This window comes from Stylophora pistillata, chromosome 1, assembly GCF_964205215.1.
Source record: "Stylophora pistillata chromosome 1, jaStyPist1.2, whole genome shotgun sequence".
Classification (NCBI taxonomy): Eukaryota; Metazoa; Cnidaria; class Anthozoa; order Scleractinia; family Pocilloporidae; genus Stylophora; species Stylophora pistillata.
Window position 1 is genome coordinate 26,074,561 of NC_142519.1, and position 23,698 is coordinate 26,098,258.

The 23,698-nt window shown below is 36.7% G+C and overlaps 1 protein-coding gene across 2 annotated transcripts; it reads left to right on the plus strand.

Annotated features, from left to right (window-relative positions):
• The first annotated feature begins 184 nt into the window (after positions 1–184).
• LOC111320652 (putative ATP-dependent RNA helicase DDX56) lies at positions 185–19,518 on the plus strand. 2 transcript variants are annotated; one of them, XM_088746876.1, is made up of 26 exons: positions 185–368; positions 583–624; positions 749–825; positions 4,456–4,498; positions 4,595–4,678; positions 5,029–5,099; positions 5,398–5,470; positions 6,096–6,193; positions 9,112–9,163; positions 9,651–9,689; positions 10,054–10,118; positions 10,945–10,995; positions 11,110–11,163; positions 11,329–11,400; positions 12,879–12,970; positions 13,425–13,446; positions 13,963–14,012; positions 14,395–14,461; positions 15,138–15,241; positions 15,361–15,434; positions 15,800–15,830; positions 16,154–16,212; positions 17,239–17,344; positions 17,427–17,524; positions 18,247–18,309; positions 18,871–19,518. In XM_088746876.1, the coding sequence occupies exons 4-26, from the start codon at positions 4,469–4,471 to the stop codon at positions 18,895–18,897; spliced, it is 1,482 nt and encodes a 493-aa protein (XP_088603002.1). In that variant the 5' UTR covers positions 185–368; positions 583–624; positions 749–825; positions 4,456–4,468; the 3' UTR covers positions 18,898–19,518. The 2 variants fall into 2 exon arrangements, with proteins under 2 accessions (XP_088603002.1, XP_022779041.1); XM_022923306.2 differs by lacking the exon at positions 185–368 and adding an exon at positions 408–504.
• The last annotated feature ends 4,180 nt before the right edge of the window (positions 19,519–23,698 follow it).

Genomic DNA, 23,698 nt, shown 5'->3' on the forward strand with positions numbered 1-23,698 from the left:
GAAATGAACTCCTCAAAGTGATTGGTCTAATAAGTGCCACCTACTGAGCACAGATAATAATTTCTGAAATATCTCGTCAATACAAATTCACATATTTTTTCCTTCAAACAGTTAACATCCGGTGTAATTTTCGCTGCACTCGATAAGTAGCTAAGTTTATAAGTTGGTTTCTTTCCTCTGCTAAAAATATCGAGAGAAAATTAGTTTTCACATGTTAATTAATCATTCAATTTTTTCCTGTCTAAGATTTTTAAACGTGTAAGTCATTTGTTATTATAGGTATGACTTAAAAGCTCCGCTGCGGTTTGGTGAACCTAATTGAAAGAAGCGACAGGTGGAAAAAGAAACTGGAGCCCGCGATATTACTTGTGAGTGTTACAGTAACTTTGCCGTGGGTTACATGCGCGCACATTTTGCCCCACGTGCAAAATTAACAACATGGCGGATCAAGTTGAAGAAAGTAGCTCTTTTCATGAAATGGGTTTGGACGATCGATTGGTTAAGGTTATAAATATTTTCACGGTTTCATAAGGAGCTAGTTGTATTTAAAACCTTACGATTTCTTCTGTTTTGTCTTATTAGGCGATTGCCAAGCTAAATTGGTCACAACCTTCGCTGATCCAGGTGAAATGCTGTTTATACAATGTTTTAAAAATCTTCATAAGTAACGAGCAGGTATATTGTCTCCTTTCATTCTTCTTTTGTTTTACTGAATAAACTCTCGTAACAAGAAACTTCTATTCGTTAGGAGAAGGCCATCCCTTTGGCCTTGGAAGGCAAAGATATTTTAGCAAGAGCTAAGACAGGGTCAGGAAAAACAGCAGTGTAAGTGAAGTAGTCTAGGCAAGATTTCCGTATAACTCCATGCTTCATTATGCATACAATTCTTGGATAGAAGAAAACAGGCAAAACAACAGATTACCTTTGGGACTTCGGCTTTGTTTTTTACTGGTATTGGGGTTATACGGAAATCTTTCCCTAATATTGTAATAATGCCAAGAAAAGTCTGTAATCATGATCAACACAATGTGACAACTGGCTGGCAGGAGTTCTTAACAAATAGATTCCATGTTGCTGAGAGTATGGTCAGTAATCGATCACAAATTACATCAAAATGTGGTAAGAACATTCATCACTCATCCCAGTGTTTCACTGATGTTCTAATCACATTTTGACATCTTTGTGATTTATTACTGTATTGATCGTTTTTACTGTTAGGCATCAAGAGAAAGCTATTCATTGGATGAGATTAAGAAATTGCAATGTTATAGGAGATAAGTTGAGGAAATGCTTCTCCAAGTTTGAGGTCTCTTTAGTGTCCCAAATTTGAGGTGTTTTGTGCTAGTATGGATCCACCATGTTAGTGGTTATCTTTTCTCCACCAATATAACAGTTGGAAAATAGTGTAAAACATATGGAACTTACTTTGACTATCCAACCCGCTGATCACTGATTATCTAAAGTAAACCAAAAACATGTAAAAAAACTTTTTCTAAAACTTTACTCCCTAAAAAGGCTAAAAATCACTAGATAATTCTATATTTTTTGGTAAATGCAATCAGAACTGTATGTCACTCAACCACCATAACTCTGAACTTCAAACTGCACTGGTTTCCAAACTAAGCGTGCTATTTAGCTGAAAATTTGAAAACAGATACGTCTTAAGACCCCCTTAAGCCTGATAAGGATAAAATTTTTCATGGCTCTTTATTTTTGGATTTTTTTTTTAATTTGAAGATGTCATTTTAAAATCAAGTATAGACCCATGGTAACATGTAACCATTTGTGTTACTCAATGAGAAAACTCAAATACTGTTAATAGGGATATCTTGTACCTAATTTATCAAAACTATAACAAACTTTATGAAACAAAACACGCACAATCCAAATATATTCACTAATGAAATTAGTGCAATCTAATTTTTTCAATTAGAAAATGAACCCAATCATACTTTTAACACTGTGTCAGAATGATGCACACTCTCCAAGTAGAGAAGGATGGTTCCTGAACTGTCTAGTTATAAACATGGAGAGCACACTGTGGTACAAGTAGTGATATTAAGACTGAGTGGAGTCCAAATTTAGTCTCTATTGATAGGGGTGATTTGCAAAATTGGACAACTGTGAAGAGGGAGTTTAGTTTATAGTTTATTAGATTCACCGACAGGCAGGGACGCCGCAACAGCTTGCACCAATTACTGTGGACCCAGTAAACCCACCCACATCCCACCCCAGGGGAGGACATCTATCACACAGTAATCTCATGTGCGGGAAATTAACGTCTCGTACTCCCAACCCTGCAGGAGACGGGACCTCCATTTATTTGTCCCTATCTGAGAAGACTAGAATATCTAACCATTTCTTGATGTGATAGAAAGGTAGCAAATTCTTCTCAAGACCTTGAGTGTTGGTCCGGCTGGAGTTCTAGCCCTCAACCTCCCACACAACAGTCCAGCGCACTATCCATTGGGCTAACTGGGCGGAGTCTGATTTGTTAATTGCAAGTATCATTACAGACAGAATTAGATAACACAAAGTCCCATTACTAATTATAAAAACTATGAGAAAGTGAGAAACAAGAAAGCCCTTAGTGAAAAGTTTTTTTTTAAAAAACAGTAGTTAACCCATTAACGGCCGCAGCTTTTGTGGAAAACTGTGTTTTGAAGCTAGTCCAGCAGATTTGGGGTCACTGTTGGGGTTTTAAAAGCTCGAACTTACCAAAAACCACTTGACAGCTCGTGCACTCGACGGCCTTTCGATCCAAATGCAAAATGACGGCCTGAAAATCTCGGGCACGCGCAGAGAGCAAAATTTGGACATAGTTTTTGGGTTGAAAAGTCACGCCCCACTTACGACTTCTACTTTTCTCTCTTTCTCCTGCCCTTTTTTCCCCCTCTCCTTGCCTAAAGTTTCTCCTCACTTGCTGGAAATTGAGTAGGCTTCATTTTGGTGTAGAGATTTTTCAGAAACTACTCATTTTCAAAGCACATGCTCGGAAAGGTAGGTGGGTAGTGAAACACAATCTTCGTGCAGATTTTCCAGTCAAAGTGACACGGTTTTTTGGCTATTTCTCCAATCTCCTCCACTCAATTGCGCTCATTCTGGTATCGTCTGCAAGATATTTTCAACCCGTTCAAGTACATGCTCAAATTCGTGCTCCAGAGTTAAAATTGATGACGTCACAGGGCGTAGAAAGGGTGTGGGTCCCCATGGGCGCATACGGGCGCACTGGACGTTAATGGGTTAATTTGGCTGACCATGCGACGACAGTGTAGGGCTGCAAATAACAGCCGGTCAATGGACAATGTCCGGTCAAAATTGGGTACTGTGCAGACAAATCCTTGGGTGGCCGGACATCTTGTCTGGTCATCTACTGACTCGTTCAAAGAAATTTTAATTTTTAACTTTTTGATAATCACAAGGGACAACAGTCATGTTTCCGAAAGGAAAAAAAAAACGATCATAAAAGTAGAAAAATTAGTGGTCAAGAAATTCCCGGCAGTCGCAAATTTCCGCAATGTCATCAAGTCCTGTCGCAACCGCAAATCATCATGTCTTCCATTATTTTATCTACTTTATTTAAGTGTTCCCAGTCAGTAGTGGTTTTACCTTTGGCTAGATACCATGATTTACTCTTAAATAAAGTGATTGATTGTTTGACTGATTGAATGATAGGAAAGCACCCTCACAAAGAATATCTTGCTGCATCGAGAATACTCCAAGTAGCATTTGTTGCAAAGTGCAAAAAGCAAGCAAACGGCCCAAAACCTGGAGAATCTGACCACTCTTAAACTAACAAAAATTCACAACTGTAACTTTAAAAATAGGGCTCTGAGTTGTACTGAAAACAAAAAAAGGTCAAGATAAAAGAGAGTTTGTCTTTATTTGTCTGCATGTAGATATTTTCTGTTATTACTAACCTCTGAATTGCATGGTTCACTCAACATTTTTTTTTATTATCCTTTCTTTTTTAGATGAAGGGAACCTTATTTACACTCAAAATATTCTTAACTGTAATGCGTTCGGAATGTACCAGAGTTTGCTTGTAAAAGTGATGTGGTGATTTCCAAAGTGTATTATTGAATTATAAGTGATTTTGCCAGATGTAAAGTAAAACGGACAATTGCGGTTGTGTCTACTCTTGCGTAACCGTTCCACATACTCAATGCGAGGGTGCTTCTGCAGTAAAGAGTAGTAAAATTATTAACTTGTAATTTTTCTTGCCAGACCGACTTGGATTCAGTTGTTTTTTAGTTGTAAAAGGATTACTGTGCAATCTTGGTTCACTATCGCAAGAATTCCGACTGTTAAAATTTGTCCGGCCAAAAAAGGGTAGTGTCCAAGCAAAAGCATGTGTGACCGGCGACTGCTCATTCGTTATTTGCAGCCTTGCAGTGCCCTTGACTTATATATAGTTATGTAGTTCCAGAAACAAGTTTTTTTTAATCAATCTAGATATGCAATACCAATGATACAGAGAATACTACAAGAAAAACAGGTTAGTTGAATTGAACATGAATTTTATATCTGGATTCTATGCTTAGCTAAAATGAACATTCAAGCCACAGGTATAAGAAACTGTTCTCTTTGGCAGGTAAATTCTTCAAATAGTGGCATACGATCTGTTGTACTAGTCCCCACCAAAGAACTTGCAAAGCAAGCTCATCGCAACATCAAGGTATGTACATGTAAAAATGTTTTAACATTACCTGATGGACTAGAAAATTCTGGTTTTTAGTGTTATGATAATAAGTACTTCTAGCAAATGTGTAGGTTCTACTGTGAGAACATTTGCTCAACACTTTACCAAACTTTAATTTTTTTTTAGCTTAACATATATATAGCTTAAAATAGTTGCTGAGACATTTTATCTTCTTTGATTTCTCATACCAAAATGTGTTGTGGTCATTAGTTTAGTGTTCCCTTGAAAACAAGTCAGTGTATTTTTATACAAGGAAAGATTTTGGACAAGAATAAAAACCCCTTTAACTTATATTATTTTTGTTTTTGTTTTTTTTCATATTATAGGAATTATCCTGTTACTGTTCTCGTGAGGTCAAAGTAGCAGATGTTGCACAAGGAAATCTCATCAGTACCAAGTAAGTACGTATTACAAGTATTTTTGCAAAGATTTGCAACATTTATGTCTATCTTTTGCATGGCATGTTGTCCTTTTTCATTGAAATTGAAAACAAGGGTTAAGATTAAGTTGGTAGGGTGGTTGTGTTGTTTATATTCTTGAATGTTATGAAGTCACCCCAGAGTATGGGTCAGTTGAGGAGTATTCACATTATATGAAGCTGTACTTTTATTGAGGAAGACAATGATAATTGTATTGGTGCACATTATGTGAAATTGATTTATGGTTTGTCTGAGTATTGCTCAATTCTCAATCAGGTCACTTTTGATGGAATGCCCTGATATAGTGGTTGCAACACCAAGTGTACTACTGGGTCATGTGCAAGCCAAAGTTAGTGTATTTATTTATAACTTTCAGTAATGACCAATGTTCTCCAGAGATTTTCAGCTCTCAGTCATAAGGACATAGTGGGCAAAGATTAAATTTATTTCAGATCAGGACAGGTTTTGACTGTGTTGGCCATTGTGTTAATTTCTAATCACACCAGGGTAACTACAGTTGATACTCTTTTTATGGCCAAGACATGCTACAGGTGTAATTCTTGCACAATATTGGAAAGAACATTTATTTCCATGGTTATTAATTTTCTTTGCAAAGAATTTTCCAAACTACTCTTCTTGTCTGTTTTATTTTCCCATAAGAGTGATTCTGTTAATCAACTTGTCACCTTTTTGGAGCACACATCAGTAATGATTAATGGACAAGGTTGAATCATATGGGAGTAATAGGCAGATTTGTGTAGTACATCCACCCTTTTGTTTCTTTTGTGAGGAAAAGAAAAACACCGTAGTTTCAGAACAATTTCTTTTATAAGAAAAAATTATTGAACAGCAAAGAAACAAAACCAAAAAACCTTCTGCTGAAAATCAGGGGGCATTTTTGAATGATTTAAAGAACAACTCAAATTCCCATTTTTGAGATATTTTTCCTTCTCTTTGTATAATTGTTATTTCAGAATGTTGACCTTAAAGCCAGTCTACAGATGTTAATCATTGACGAAGCTGACCTCGTCTTCTCGTATGGCTATGAACATGATCTGAAGTCTTTACTGAGGTAGTGGCTACAAACCATGTTCACCATATTATAGTCCAAAGGGGATAATCTTGAAAACATGCCAACGTATAATTATTGTATTATAAAAAATAACAAGGGATGTAATTCTGTAACATGACTTTAAAGGGAAAGTACGGTCTAGAAAAAGTTTATCTCAATTAGAAGACTTTTTCCTCAGGAGTTTGAAAGTAACTGCCATTCTGTCCAGTTTTCTATGTATCAGCGACAAGGGTGCTTTGAAGTTGCCCATTTTTTCAACTTTTGTGGTCAGAAAAACGCCATCTTGGATATTACATCAGTTGTGACGTAGCAATAGTCATACTTTGTTCGGTACTTCGTCCTCGTTGACCAGTTTGACCTTTGTGAAAACAATTTCTAACACTCCTCATAGTTGAAATGAGGTGAACTGTTGTGTGGTTGAATGTCAAAATACACTAAAATTCAAAAGGAAATGGTGTAAGCCTCCACAAGCAACTGGGAAGTGAAATATTAAAGAAAAGTTGGCTGGCAAAAATAACTCGGCGAGGACGGCTTGGCAAACCCTGCAAAACCTGGCAACTGCCAAAACAAAGACTTCCAGTGAGATATACAGGCATGTAAGTTTTCCTTGTTGACCCTCACTTCGAACTGAAAGCCGATGCTTACCTTTCCTGTATTCAACACAAATTTCAGTTATTTATACTATGAACTTTTTCAAACCATTTTACCATAAGCGAATAAATTGAAGATCGAACTGATGGTACACCGTGTGTGGTTAATTCTCTGTTGCCACCCTTTGACAAAGCTGATTTTCAACATCAAGCCCTTTTCCAAGCAGTGTATAAATATATCTTGTCTTTCCTAAAATTGTTACGAGTCCACTGAGTAAATATTCTTTACCCCACCATTCACATTCTCCTGCGAAAAAAAAATGATATTTGATACATTGCCGGCAAGTGATCAAGACACGTTTGCGATAAATTCAAATTATCCTTTGTTAGGCAGGTGCCCAGATTTCACTATACCATGTCGATTAGACACCATAGAGGTAATATGAAAATATTTATGTCTTCCAACCAACTACTTGACATAATTATGCAGTGCTTAGGCTATCAAAAGAATTGAAAATTTCATTTTAGTTTCGGTTATGTTGAGGTAATTTCTAATGTAAACACTGTATGACAGTGGCGACTTTCTGGCGTGCAACGAGAATAACAAAGCTCTACTTTTCACAAATCTCAACATTTCAAACATTTTAGAATGAAAAATACTGCATTGAAGGTAATTCTAAGCAATAAAGATAAAAAAACACCATTGCAAACAAAGGTAAATGCTGAAACAAACAACATTCAATTCGTAACAATTAACCACTGCCTTTTGTCTGCATTAATTTTGGCAACTTAGTGTTTCTAGTCAATTTTGTAAGTGTTGATGCATATGAAGAATGATCTTCAAGTCAATCATTTCTAACTTGTTGCACACCAACTGGGGCTATTCTTAGTTCCAAGTGACTCGTGTTCAGTTATACACAGAAGCTGGGTTGTTGTAACTGCAAAGATAGTTCGTCTCATTCCACGATAGCAATGTAAAATGAATCAGACGCAGGCACTGCAGTCTTCTTTAGCAAAATAACTACCGTTCTACAGCTTGAGTTTTGTTTGAGAAAAAAACCTTTGCCTGTCAAATTGAGTCTGTGTCCTAGTATATTTAATTCTTAGGAGCATACATTCTCATTTTCCTTAGGTTTCTCTTAGCAGTTGCCACCAGAGAACCACTCGTGATTTCCAAGACGTGAGCGACTGAGCGGGTTGGCGTTTCTTCTTGAAACTCATTTTCCTTACTTTCTCTTTCTTTCTTCCCAACAGAGGTATTTCCTTCCCCTGGAGATGAGCATGTTTCGTTTGAAACATAAATGGATGTATCACACCCTTTTGGCTAGAATAAAATCCAAGTTGAGAATTTAATAAGTTGCGCTCTCCTTGCCGCTGTTTTCCTTGTTTACATCCATTTCAGCAGGGAGATAATTTAGCATGCTAGACTATTGCTACACCATAGTTTTGTCATAACAAAGATGGTGGATTTCAATTTGAAAATGCCGATTTTTGGAACGTAATTGTTCGCAACTAAAACGCTTTTAGCTCGAATAGCCAGTTAGGACAATGCAAGCAAGGAACTTTTGATATAAGTAAACTTTTTCTAGACCGTACTTTCTCTTTAAGGTACAGTCTAATGGAATTTTTATGTATGTTCTCCTTTGTTCAACATTTAACACCATTATGATAATCATTAACACAACAAAATTATTTAAATCTAAACTTCATTTGACCCACAACAGATGCATTCAAGCTAAACTGATGTTTTGATGAGTACATTCACCTCAACCCCTTGCCCCATAAGATGAATTGCAGTTTTTTTTACAATTTTCGTCTTTTTTTACTGTAAATCACTGTATTGTACAAGGATACACTATAGAATTAACTCTTAATTTTTTATAGCTACTGCTCACCAAGTATGTGAAAGAAATGATGTGAACATCTAAGGAAGAGGTTTCTTTTCAAAGCAAGACCATTGTTTTTATCTTCAAGTCAACATTATGACGGTGAAACAAGTCCCAATTGGGTGCAAATATGACTTGTTAAATACCCAAATATTTGAACGTGTACTTTCCTTTAGAAAATCTTTGTTAAAAAATTTCCAAAGCCCATGTAAGCACATCCTTTAACAGGTCTGGAATCAATTTCCTGGAAAAAATGTATGATACCCATTCCTATTAATGAAAATGATAGCAAAACTTGCACAGTTACCCTTCAAACTTCATAGTTGTGGTGACCAGACATGTCATGTTTTCACCCAACAAGAACCTGTTTTTCCATGCTAAGATGAAAAATAACAGTTACTGTTCGTACTGATTTGTTGATTGATATTTGTTGTTTTTACAGCCATTTTCCAAAGATTTATCAATCATTCTTGATGTCTGCAACTTTAAGCGAGGTGTGTATCGTACACTGTAGTTCTGGGTCTGCTTATTACTTAGTAGAATATGGTAACAGGATTTTCACTTAAAAGATGTAGTAGCAATAAATAGAGTAAAGTCTTATGGGAGTATTCTCCTGTTGAGTAGAAAATACCCCTCAATTCAGGCCAATAAGATGTCTGGCAAACAAAGTATAGATAAAATATGAAGATTATAAAAATCATATGATGGTAAGCTGGACAAAAATTACAGAATGTATAGCTATAATGACATAAGCACTTTTACTAATTATTACCAGATCGTTAAATAAAATATGTACAGGAGCAAATGAGACTGAATACAGTTCATGCATTGTCATCCAGAGAACTGGATAACAACAAATGTTTAGAATTTATTATAGCAAAGGTGGAGCTTGGAGTACTGAAATGTCAAGTGCCATTGAGAATAATAAATTATCATAATGTTACCCTCTGTGATTAGTATTTTAAAATTTATCTCTATCAGGATGTTACTGCATTGAAGAAGCTTGTCCTTCACAATCCAGTAAGTGTACTTTTTATCCAACCACATTCACTTGAGTACAAATAACCCCTAAGACGAATACAAATATCACATGGTATTTGTACTCCAGAGAACCGGTTAGACAGGTTTTCTCGCATTATGCAAGTGACAAACTGGATTGACAGTGAATGGTGAACAGTTTGAATTATTTTTCGGATGATGAAGAGTCAGAATGGCTGGCAAATATTGATCCAAGTTTATAAGATAGATTGAACGAAGAAAAGCAGTTACTGACAACAAAGAAATTTTATCATTTATTGAAGAAAATAGGAACAGCAACACAACAACCCTGTATGCAAGTTCAGTGTTTTTACAAATTTGTGTACTCTTTTGATGTGTCTGGCAGGTCATTCTCAAGCTTCAAGAGTCACAACTTCCATCAGATGACAAACTTACACAATATTTTATAAAGTATGTTCAATTTAGTGACACAACTTGGTCATGTAACTGCACGAAATCAGAGCTGGACACTAACGGTAGCCCACTGGCCACAGACTAGTAGAAATTCATTTGGATATATCAACAAAGTTGAAATGGTAAATTGGCCACTGTAATGATTACTAAAGCTGACGTTTCGAGCGTTAGCCCTTCGTCAGAGCGTTAGCCATTTGCTCCGACGAAGGGCTAACACTCGAAACGTCAGCTTTTGTAATCGTTACGGTGGCCTATTTACCATTTCAACTTTGTTGATATATCCAAATTATTTTGTTACCCCACCGACGCAGCCCTAAACAGTTTCTTTAGAAACTATCAGCCTTTATTCATTAGTAGAAATTCAGTTTTGGCCAGTGGCTTTTTATTTCCACCAGCCAGTTTGGCTAGTGGAAAAACTGAAATTGTCATAACATCTAAGATATCACTAGACACTTGGTTAGTAAGTTGAAAAGTTACTGTCAAGCCCTGAAAATGTAATCTGGTAATGCAGAGACTATTTTTTAAAGCTTGTAAAGAGGAAAGAGGAGCTGATGTTTTTCAGCACTGAGGGTACAAGGCATGAAAGAGAGGTGTGGTGCCTTTCTCACAAGTTCCTCAAGGACACCTTAGCAAGGTTCACACTAATCATATAATTATATATTTTGCCTTGTACATGTAGTTTGTTAAGGTAGGTAGACCCTCCAGTTTTATAAAAAACTGACATTTCAAGCGTAAGCCCTTCGTCATAGCAAAGTTGGAGATTGTAGGTTGTGTATGTTTTTGACTGAGCTGTTCTTTCTTTTTGTTTTTTTTTTTTTTTCAGATGTGAAATGGAGGAAAAGTTCCTCTTGATATATACCCTGCTCAAATTAAGGTATGATTATTTACCTGGATAGTGGTTGAGATTTTGCCCTTCCAGGATTCTAGTGTAGTTTTTGTACAGAAGTTATATGAAAGCCAGTAATTTATGATTGTCTCCTTTTGATAGGCTTGTCCAAGGGAAGACAATTCTGTTTGTTAATGGTATTGACAGATGTTACAGGTAATTTTTGCATGGAACATCTTTTTTATTACATGTATGTACCAGAAAGTTTTCTGCCTTTTGGTATGTAAAGAAATGTATTAATTACAGATATGATTTTATAAGCAGTAACTTTATTAAGTGGTATGCATGTACTTGTATGCTGACAATGCTCTTGTTTTGCAGACTTAAACTATTTCTTGAACAGTTTTCAATCAAAGCCTGTGTTTTAAATTCTGAGTTACCTCATAATTCAAGGTAAATATGGTTATGTATATGTTTTTATTAGTGGTGTGTTTTACTACTCCAGTTTCAACTGTAACAAACTGGTACTCCTCTGAGATACTCACAAAGAAAAAATTCAAGTCATACAAAATATGATCAACAACAGTAACCCCAGCTCTCAGGTGGCACACCCACAGGGGTTTTTGCAGTTACTGTGAGTTATTTGATTCAAGACTACCAACAGATTAATCCAGTTTTCGCCTGGTAGAATTCAATGTTGGGCATACCTTCACTCACAGTACTTACTTTTGTTGTCATATTTTTAGTTTCTCTTTAATTTGACTCAATTAGAAGCACCCTGGGCTGGGGCCAAAAGGGGTTTAATGTTAGTCTAAGAATAGAAGTTAGGCTTGGCTTTTACTTTCTTGTGCAGAAGAATAGTTATGTTTGGGTTTATCTCAATATGACTTGAAACTAACTGGAAAAAAATCCAAAAGAAAAATCCCCTAGCAAAGCTGTTAAAGAGAATTGGAAATTTACACCAATCCCTAGTTAGGTTAATTGTGTTTTGAACAATATGGCCCCAAACCCTTAACATTAACCCTTTGACCCCTGCGAGTGACTGGCTTTTAATATCTCCTATAAGTTAATTTCAGAGCTGAGCAAAGGGTTTCCAGCAATCTGATTGGTCGAGCAGTTCCTTATATGACACTATATAAGCCGCTCCATGCAGTATATATAAAATGTTAAAATGAAATGTTAATAAATGTTACTAAAATGTTCTAAAATGTTATGATTTTAGAAATTTCTCTGTTGCTTGGCTCTGAAATTATACCAAAACAATTATTTGCCTCAGGTTCGGTGAATGTTGTCGAATAATCCCCTGGACTTCGTCTCGGGGATTATTCAACGATATTCACCTTGCCTTCAGCGAATAATTGTTAAACAGTATCACCCTTGAATAAAATGTAAAGGTTGCGAGAAGAAAGGAAATATTTAAGAAGCTCTTGATTGTCAAACAAATTCTCCTTGTCAGTGTTGTGGGAAATGTATTATGATATTGGTGTTGGGGTGTGAAGAGTTTAACACCATGATTTGTTTGGTACTCCTCCCTTGTAACTGCTTAGTATTTTCTTGTGTATTTTCTTGATCAAGACCACAGCCTCCAGCTGATCAGCCTGTCTATTCTCAATACCTTTTTTCTGAATAATGTGTTGAAATTGGAGGGAGAATTTCATGTCAATCATTCATGGTGGTGAAAGAGATAAATTGTCTACCTTGGGTAAAACATCAAAATTTAAAGCAAACAGTATATTCTCTATGAAAAAATGCAATACATATAGCAAATTTAAATCAGATATCAGTTTGATAACCACCTGATTAATGATCACATGCATACTTGTAAGTATATTCTTATGCAAAAGTGTAGCAAAAAATATGTTTTGAAGAAGAATATGGACAAAACAGCCTTACAATCTAACAAAGACACTTGTATGTTGTGACTCCTTCAGGTTACATATTGTGGAGGAATTCAACAGAGACATTTATGACAACATCATAGCATCTGATGAAAGTGTGTTTGATGCTGTTGCTACACCGTCTGGTATCCTTTTTTAGAAATTAAGTGCTGCAAAATTCATATCAGTGTTAAAAATGTTGATCCTATAATTATTGTTTCTTTAAAATCCAGATTTGCATCACTTTAAAAAAAAATTTTATGAGCAAAAATTTACCTCGTGGGTGTTTGTTTGTTTGTTTTGCAATCCAAAATCAAAACTTTTCAATTGACTTATTGTGAAGTTGGCCCAAAAATTATCAGCCAATTTGTGATTTGCAGTAATTTTAATTTTAGTCAGTCTGCTCTATACTAAGCAAACATTTGCAGTGCATGAATTTTTTACCCCAATTGGCTGGTGTGTAGATATGTTCTCCCACCAGATGTAAGGCTACTGTTTCTCTCAGTCTCAGGGACTGGTTTTCATACTTCAGCTGATATTAAAAAAATGTTGCCTCAAGTGTTCAAGATTGTTTCCTTTGACTTTGAAACCTGTGAACAGCAAATGTAAAGAAAAAGACAAAGTGAGTATACTGATGTGATCATTTGTTAAAGTTTGTATCTCTTTGTTTTAGGAACAGAAGATAGTTTTGATTCTGTCCACAGCTTTTCTTTCGCTTTCAAGCTTTACAGAAATTTAGGACATACTGATACTTGTGATATGGAATTAAAAATTTTTATGTATTCTACTTTTTATGCATATTGAACACCGTTCAAATCAATCCAGTTGAAACTAAATTTTTACTATTTCAAAGTTTATTGGCATGTACTAATTCTTCCCTGATGATTTGATTGAAATATATGTCAATCTCATCAATATATTTGTAGTGCAAAGCCTTTTTTCTTATGTTTTCAAGAGACATTTTGATATGTGCATTTGAGTTTTTTTCTTTTTCATTTTTCATTTTAAAAGTTTTACTTGGCTTTTTAAAAAATTTTGGCTGGTTATTTAACAAAATTAAAGTTCATTTTTCCAAATGAAACTTTTAAATTTGTAACTAATGACTGGAATGTCTCCCGGTATGTTTTTGTTCTTACAGAAGAAAGAAGGACAAAGAGTATGGCGTTTCCCGAGGCGTTGATTTTCAAGGTTTGTATTTAAAATGAAGGACCAAGGCACATTTATTAGCCCCCACCCCCGAAGAGAAACTGGGGTAAGACGTTGGAGATTGGAATCTTGGAGGATTTCCAGGAGGAAAATTTGACCCGTCACTCAGAGTAATCTGCAATGGACTAGCATCCCTTTCTGTTTGTTAAATGAAAAACTTCAGCCAAATCGATGTTGCTCATGCATTTCGTTTTTGAGATTTACTGAGTCAAAATCCCACAACTAAAAGTTTTCCTTTTTTTAATTTTTTTAATCATCTTTTCTGTTTCACAATGTATTGGAGGTGTTATTAAATGAACATGAAATATTGAGCAGGTAAAACTCAGGTCACTAACCTTGTTTCTGGTTGTTTATGCGTTTCTAGGAGTTGAAAATGTAATCAATTTTGACTTCCCTACGGCTGTTGATGCCTACATTCACAGAGTAGGAAGGTAAGTCTCGTTTCATCTGTGAACAAATTCTCTCTCTTTGTGTGGATCGCCTCCATTTTGTGAGGATCTGACCAGGAGCTATTCATTTCAGGTGCTTTTTGAGAAGCTTAACCAGTAGGCAGTTGGCAGTTCTCTCCTGAATTTCCAAATTGGCTACTATGACAATCTTAATAAAGAATATGGCTCACACTTACAGTGTACTTGCTTCTTCATGTTTCCATGTGTTAAGATACAAAATAACATTTTACCTTAAGGGTCCTAACCACTATCTCATTGCTGCGCTGCGCGGTTGCCATGCTAAAAGCAATTAAATTTACGGTTTTCATTTTTCACGCATTTACAGCGTGGTCGACATGAGACCAGCAGATACTTTGTTCGGGGTCACGTAAGGTTGGGCGTATCCTGATGATTTAATCAACGGACGTACACTCACTTTCTACAAAAACTTTCCAATAACAGCAAGATAACGGCGAGTAACAGTCAATTAAATTTACCCCATAGCAACGGTCTGAAATGATAATGGTAAGGGCCCTTAAAAGACAAATTAATGTTGAAATTGAAGTGTCATTGGCAGAACTTAGTAAAAGCTAAGAAGGAATTGATTTCTGTTCTGCTCCATAAATGCAGGAAACATCCGTTGTCTTTTGTACAAGGTTTTATTCTTTCCACATTGTAGGACGGCCCGTGGAGACAATGACGGTACTGCGTTGTCCTTTGTGACAGCGAATGATTACAAAATGCTGAAAAAGGCTGAAGAAGAACTTACGAAGGAGTTTATAGGTACAGACATCTATTATCTGTTTGACGGGAAGTTAAGACGTGAAGTCTATTTAAGTGACGAAGTGAGCGACAATGTTATGGTCATGTAGAGATATTTCTATTTATCCTGAATATTCTAGGAGAGAAAAAAGAAATTTTTAAACCCTATCAGTTTAAAATGGAGGAGATCGAAGGATTCAGGTATCGTGCACAGGTAAGTGCAGTTTATTGTAGCAGGATTTTGCCTTGGTTTAGGAGCTAATTGCAACAGTGTGTTTGTTGGCTGAGGAAATGATAACGAATCTGTAAAGTCAACTTGTTTGCGGACGCATGAATAGAGTTTCAGCTCACTTCCTAGCCGTGCAAAGAGCTACTAACAGGGAGGGTCGTCTGCATCCACACACGCGCCTATCTAAAGTAGTTCGACACGGTACAGTATTCATTGAAATCAATAGATGTTCAAGGAAGAATGTGTCGCTGATGGGTCGGCAGGCGCACTGATAGAATCGGATTAGTTATCATTCCCCTGTCGTTTATATTTTCGCAAAAATTTAATCTTTGCCATGTTATCCTCATCAGGACGCACTCAGGGCTGTCACAAAGTCAGCAGGTAGGTACAGTTGCATGTTTGTGAAATAAACCTCAGTAATAATCCCCTACTTTAGAAATGAAGCTTAACTTCGACGTTTGTTTGGATGTGAGGATGTGGATGAAATGTTATATATAGTTAGTAAGGGTAGAAGTAGAAGGTACAACAACCCAAAAAATTCCAGGGAGGGGTCAGTGATGGAGGGGTCAACGAGGTTTAAAAGGAATAAGTGGGAATTATTTTATTGAGCGCTGGAGTGTTGTTTTCGACTAGACTCAAAGGTAATATCTTTCTTCCATAAATGTTTCTTATTTCACCAGATTTAGTTGTTATTTACTTTTCAGTTAAAGAAGCGCGTCTCAAAGAAATCAAGTCCGAGATACTGAATTCTGAGAAACTGAAGGTAAGAGTCTTTTATTTATTGGCAATACGCTGTTCTTTGCCACACTGCCACGGCTGGTTAGTTTGGTACTAATAATGGTGCAACGAAAACGCGACTTGAACGGCGCCTTTTATGCCTTATTCAACTTGTACGTAAAGGTAGAGAGGGTTGGGTTTCTTTTTCTGTTACATGTTACATGAGTGTCTCAAAACCATCCCTCGCCGGGGGAGAGGTACAGAGCTCCCCAAGGTTTTAAAGATAGGTTTAAGAGTGGCGGTTGTCCAGTCCTCACTTGTTGTTAGATAGATGAAGGTGATAGCCTGTTCAGAATTTTGGGTCGATGTGTGCATTTTCTCATTTGATTACTTTGGGTGGTTCGCTACCTTACCTGCGGGAAAGAGGCTGGCTCCAGTTGTTCGAAGGATGGATAACGCTATCCGGTGGATATATCTCTGTCCGGTGGAAAGCGTTGTACGTTAAGTTAACACCTATGCACTGGATAGTGATTATCCGCCCTTTGAACTACTGCGCTTTGTAGGGGTATACCGCCTAAAAGACTTCTGAGATCTCTAAGACATATGAGACCGTCTGTTTAGCCTGCGTACAGGCTCTCGTGTTTGGGTTTCGGCTCATGGTCCTCTTTTGGGCACAGCCACCAACTACACCAATGACATCCGCTTAAAGAAAAAGGTATTGAAACTCCTGTATTAACCCTTAAACTCTCAGAAGTGATTAATCTCTAACTTCTCCCTGTAATGTCAATACGTTATTCAGTAAACAAGTAATGAGAATACTCAAACTTATCAGGTAGAGGCTATTATCTTGATCTAAAACTAAATTCTCGTAACGAATTTATAAGGAAATGTGTAGCGGCTAGAAGGCAGAATTCACAACCAAATCTTGAGTTAATAGAACCTAGTGCCTCTAGGCCCTATTACTGGCCAATACATATCTCCTTGCAGTGAAAAGAGATATTTGTAAAGTAATTTTATGACCACTTAACATTTGATTTCTTTATGTGATACTTTCGTCCAATGTTTTTTCAAGGCATATTTTGAAGACAACCCCAGAGATCTTCAAGTGCTCAGACATGACAAAGACCTACATCCCACAAGAATTCAACCTCATTTGAAAAACGTTCCCGAATACCTCGGTAAGTTGTCGACAGGCATGAGTTAAGTCATTGTATCAATACTATAAATTCTGTTTCCTAAGTTCTCTATTTTTAATTACAGTTCCTCCCACTCTTCGTCCATCCATGGCAAAATCTTCGAGGAAGAGAAGACGTCCTTTCATATCATCACAAAAAAATCCTCACACCGCACACAGCAAGGTCAGTTTACTTTGTCTTCCAGTAGTCCTTTTGGTCCCATTAGACATTTCTCAACTAAAAGTTGTTGTTAATCACAGGTCACTTGCGTCCCTTCAGGTGAAATAGAACTTAGTCAGGAGAAAATTACTTTGAAAAAATACTCCGATGAGCCTTCTGAGCAGCTTAGAAAGCCTGTACAGAACCGTACGATTTTAGCCCATGAATGGAACGTAACATTTGACTAAACGTAATGGTTCTCATCGGTCAAGCCAGTGTCAGTAGCTTTTAGGGAACAAGAGAACAAGAGATTGTGTCTTAAGATAGAATAAATATATGAAAATCATATATTTTGAACTGCGGTATTTGATACGTATGATGGACGATCCTCGCAGTAGATAGCGCTATTTAAGCAATAGCGAAAATCAGACCTGAAAAAAATCAGGCCTGTACGGGACTCGAACCACTGACCTCTGCGATACTAGAGCGCTGCACTAGTATCGCAGAGGTCAGTGGTTCGAGTCCCGTACAGGCCTGATTTTTTTCAGGTCTGATTTTCGCTATTGCTTAAATAGCGCTATCTACTGCGAGGATCGTGCATCATACGTAGATTGTGTCTTGTTACCCCTCTTGTGTGGAATCTATCGTAAAGTAAAAATATTCATAAAAACTCTACGGTAGATTGGAGATCAAATGTCTATCGTTTTTTGTCTAATATACCCTTTTGTTCTTTTATTTCTTTTTAGAAGAGAAAGATGGATCCGTTGAAGAGCTTTAAATATCAGAGACATCAACCAAAGGGAAGCAAGGTATGGGTATCCCTGTTCAGGATAAACAATAAATTCTTCTTGTTTTAATTCTTTATTTCTTAAGAATTCGTCGTTTCTCTTGTTGTTCTCACCTTATGCTGGAAGAAGTGATTTAGAAGCGTGGCGTGGGTTATACATTCTCTAAACGTAGCGATTTAAAGGAACAATCTCTTGAGATAGAAATTTCAGTGAGAACTGAATAGAATGTTAGAGGTGCTCCTTGTTTGATTTTGTCGCCTGGTGCAGTTCATGTGCTCTACCACTGAATAAAAACATTGCTCAATTGCACACTGCGACACGGGTATCCTAGCAGATTGCAGTATGCTTATCGCACGAATCCAGCCTTATAGTTAAGCTAACACGATTCTTCACGGGTTAAGTGACAGAATATTCGAATTACTGATCGCGAGGTTGTAGGTTTGTCTCTTATTTGGAGCACGTGGAAGTCACCGAATGAGAAGTGTCCGTACCCTTATAACAATGCCCCGTGTGATTTTTTAAAACTAATTCCCCCTGAATATCGAAGCAAGGTATTTCAGCAGGGTCTTTTCGCTTTTTCAGGGACACGGCAAGGGCAAGAGAGGATGAGCAGCTAAGGCTGGACCTCTTCTTTATGTAGAGAACGAATTTCCATGAAGCCCGAGTGGATTTTTGTAAGCTCCTCGTGGAGCATATCGCTCAAACAAAGGACAAGTTTGATGGAAATCAATGAATTCTGTGAGTGGTGAGGTGTAGCTGGCCTGAGTTACGGTACATCCGAGAGTACTTATGAGATAGGAAGAGCCAAGGAGTAGAAAATGATGGGGCTAGTATGGGAATTCTCTTCCAAGCTAGATACAACAAACTCATACTGTTTTGAGGAACTGCGTCGTCTTGGAGGTCTCCCTGCGTATGCAGACTCGTCCTTTCATCTGGAAAAATACAGATACATTTTTGCAACCAAAATCAATCAATCCGTGTGGGAACAGACGCATTGATGCAAAAGGAGTCTTGTTGAAGACTTAGCTTTGGGCGATCTACTCCGACTGTATTTCCGTAATATGAAATTGTTTCACAAACAATGGAACAACAAACAAACTGGAACATTTTCGAAGACTTCATATCGCGAACTAAGGATATTTTATCACCGAGCAGTGTTTCGTAGCCTCTCAGTACAGAAATGTGCAATCAAAACTCGCTGTCAATTTGGAATAAATTATATGAATTTAATTAACCCGTGCAGCTCTTTTCGCGTACCGTTATTTTCCACCAGTAATTTTGCAGTATCGATCATTTGACCTGAATGCGGATATGTTTCGTGTGCAGATACATATAGGCGAATTGAGAACTGGAGGTTCGTAACATAGTTTACTTTTTTGGTCTCCTCGATTTAATTATGAAATATAAGTGCCCTTATCGGATGGGAAGGTTATAAAATAGAGCTGCTCCGTTTTCTGTTATGTGTTTTGTCGACATTGTGGTAGCTTAGAGTACTTAAGAATCCCGCTAAATCGAATTGCTAAGGGAAACGAAAAACATTCTGAGATAACAGGCAGTTCAAGTCAGCTGGTTTTAAAATGATCGGAAAATGATTTTCAAGGGAATTTGTTTTCAAGCTAAAGTTTATCTGCGTTCGAGTTATTTCTTCAATTAAAACAATGTTTGCACCTCTCCCTAAAACTTAACGAAAGTGACCGAAGGGCTCTTTGATAATTTCAAAAAATCAATATTCATATTTTCGACCAGTCTTGCACCTGGGAAGACCTAACGAACTTTGAGAAATGTCAGCGTCTTTTTCAGCTTCTCCGGGGCTAGGAAACCCAGCATTACAACCCCAAGTACCTTGGAAATCTTCCGTTCTGTTGAGACTGGCGATTGTTTCCTCGAAGTTGCTGAAGCAAGGTAAATAGCCTACATATAGATACATTTTGGATAGAAATACCATGCTCGAGTTTCTCTGCGTTGCTCTTGTATAGTTGATTTTAGAGTTTGATATAGTAAGGAAGAGGATATCGCACATAGTTCAGTGTAAGACAAATCTTTTATGCAGCCGCCATGACAGTTCTTGCTGGATCAACGTGACTTCAAGGGTAGCAGCGAGAAACTCAGGTTTTATTGATAGTGCACTGATCACTTATCCACTTTCTTGATTTTATAGTTTAATTTTTTTCTGTACACAGTTTTTTTAATAGCATGTTAGTTGGTTCTCGAACACCGATAATTTCATAAAAACATTTCAAAGAAAAAAGACAACCATAGCAACGATCTACACTCCCAGGCATAGTTAGTGGGGGATACTTCTCCCGATAAACGTGTATGGGCCGGTTATTTAAACAAAGTTTAGCCGTTGTTTAACAAAACCGTTTTCTAAACTGTCTTGAATGTAGCTGAACTTTAATCTGAACATTAATTTTTGGGAACAGTGCCAAGAGGGCCGAAAGCAAGCAGTGGAAGGACATTTATTTCATGAAAACAACCCTCTCATATAGAACACGTAAGGCCCACTGCTTGCGTACAACCGCTGTTTGGTCCGAGGGCTCTCATAAATAACCGGCTTTATGAGGTTATTTTATTCCCCCCCCCCCCTCCCCATTCAATGTTGTTAATTGCCAATTGAGAGGGGCTTGGGGAACAGTACATGTAAGTGACCCAATAAATGTGTCTCGGAGTGTAGCTTGCTGAATCCCCCATGTATTTTAACTCTTTAACTCCCAAGATCTGATTGTTAATTCTCCCCTCTAGTTGCTACACACCTCCTTGTAAATTACTGATGAGAATTTGATGTTAGGTCAAGATAACACTTTCTGCCCAATAAGTTTGAGTATTCTCATTACCTGTTTGCTGGATAATGAGTGGATATCATTGGAAGAAGTTACATGTTAATCCCTTCTGGGAGTTCAAGGGTTAAGGTTGAGTGCTAATAGTCAGAGTGAGTGTGGCAATCCTCGTTTTTTTTTTTTTTTTTGTCAGGCAGCATTTGGTCGTGGAAACGAAATTTCCTGTTGAATCCGTTCAATTAGGGACAACGAAATTGTTAATCCGTGATGTGGTGACTCCAAGGTATTTTTTCGATCCTGAAATTGATCTTCATAAAAAGTACTTACCATAATTTAGGTATGCACATTTTCACGAAATAAATTTTCTATTTTTTCTCTTGTCAGGGTAGCATCAAGCATAGGACGAGGTCACTAAATCAAGAAATTCAAGGAAAGAAAGGAATAAAGGGAAACTTCCAAAAACGTGAGTTATTTAGATTTCTTTTTTCACGAATAATAAGTCTAGTGTTGTGGTGTGTACTCAACGTTTCAACTTGGATTTATCGAATCCCTGCGAATCAAAACGAGTAAGAGTCAATACTGTTGGAAAAACTACGGACAAAGAAATGATTCTTTTTGCTTTTTTTTTTTCTGTAATCACGGTTCTATTTCCGGTGAAACTTTCTTTGATCAAGGTGCTTGATAGTCAGTCGTTTATAGCAGTGGTTGGTTAATGAATCGATACTACCTCGTCAAGTTTGTCGATGGAGAAGTTGATATTTCTCAAATATTTGTCCAGGGTTAAATTTCAGATGTTGAAAAGTTTGATATTTGCATATTTTCTTTTTATGATTGGAACTTGTGTACTTCATTCAATAAAATCCTAGGCGTCTAACTATCGAACGTCTTGAGGCATGAATTTTGTTAAAATTTTTTGCTGGTCTTTTTCAGATCTCTGATACGTTTAGTTTTCAGACACATTTTACCAAAATTAAAACACTTGTGTAATTTAGGAAAATCCTTGGAGCCTTATTGATCTACTGATGTCTTAGTTCTTTAACCTTCAATCAAATTTACGCTCAGAAATTTATATTTCTCGAATTATTTCCTCTAAATCTATTTTAGAACTCTGATAAGGTAAATGTTTTGGTAATTTGTTTTGATAAGTCACAATATTTTTCTTACTTAATAGACCTCTTTACTTTTTCTCAAATAGTTATTTCACTTCGTCATCAACTGATAAAGGCTTGATTTACTTCATTCCTTAACAAAAAAATCTTAAAGGTATATTTTGTTAATGTTTTAGCTTTTTAGGTTAACCAATTACAAATAGTTTAAAAACGAAAAAATGGATATTTTGTTCTGGAAGTGCTTCTTTGGTTAACTATCGAGCGAGGTAAATTTTTTTCACTTAATTTCAGTTCAAAGTCTTGGAGACCGATTGTTACATTCATCGGCTTTTGAAGCTATAACCAAATTCACACAATGTGCCCAAAGACTGAAAATTTATGTCACACTTATTGAAAATTTTTCAAAGAATTCTTTTCTAAATTTCAGAAAAGATCTTAAAATCCTCAATATAGAACATACATGGAGCCTAGTTAGTTCTCGTCATAAAACCAAAATGGAACCAATTTCCTCTTTATAATTGTTAGTTGTATTTCAGGGCACAATTTTAATCTCGAAAAAATGTTCCGTGCGTTGCAGTCTAGTCTACTGCGTTACATACTGAAAACGCGTTTTGAAATTCGCAGTTTAGGGACACTGATTGCATAGAGAGGAAAACCGTCGTCTTGATTAGACACTGCAGTTGTTCTTGAATTTGTAGCGTTTACGATGTGGCTTCTGTTCTAAGGCGGGGTTTATTTAACAATCATATTATTTGAACCATGCATCACTGACCAACAATCACGAAAAATCAATTGCGAATAATATTCAACATTCGACACCGATACTTTTTTAGAATTCCAATGTCTTGCTTTTTTATTCATACAGTATAAACTTCCAATTTTTACTTAACTTGATGTTCCAGTTTATTTCTATTTTAATGTATCAACAAAGCTGAAATGATAAATTGGCCACCGTTAGGATTATAAAAGCTGACGTTTCGAGCGTTATTTTCATTTTCTTCTTCCGCATTCTACTAATTGAGTTCGACGTTTAATCGAGTAAATGCGGTTATATAACTTTCAAAACAAATTGTTTAATATGATTCGGTTTGGTGGTAGCGCTTATTCACCAAAGCACAGAAACCATTATCTGTCTCCTGCCACGTAAATGAAATATCGAAAGCCTTGTGTGACATAGCTTTGCCAAGCCATATTGTGACAAAATATGTGTCATTTTTTTTATTGTTATTAAAATTGTTCACAATTTTCACGTACCGTGTTTGAAATTTATAAGGTGCACGCAGCCAGTCGCTTGGGAAAATTATTGGCTTCTTAGATATTTGTTTTCTTGTGTTAAATGTGAGGAAAAGGGCAGAGTATTTCGTCTCATGTAAGAATTATAAAAACCAAACAGTGATAGAAAATATGAAAACTAGTTGCAGCTAAAGCTCAAATCATACAATTCCTTTACCAGTAGTTACATTTCTGCAAGATGATCTCAGAGGAATAGCTAACGAACATTTACATTTATTACTTGCTGTTGCT

What these genes read in the sequence shown, in the direction of transcription:
- LOC111320652 (XM_022923306.2), top strand. Translation starts at nt 439, where the DNA reads ATGGCGGATCAAGTTGAAGAAAGTAGCTCTTTTCATGAAATGGGTTTG. An exon ending in TGGGTCATGTGCAAGCCAAA is followed by an intron (nt 5,471 to 6,095) that starts GTTAGTGTATTT and finishes TTGTTATTTCAG; the next exon opens with AATGTTGACCTTAAAGCCAG. An exon ending in AATGTAAAGAAAAAGACAAA is followed by an intron (nt 13,447 to 13,962) that starts GTGAGTATACTG and finishes TTGTTCTTACAG; the next exon opens with AAGAAAGAAGGACAAAGAGT.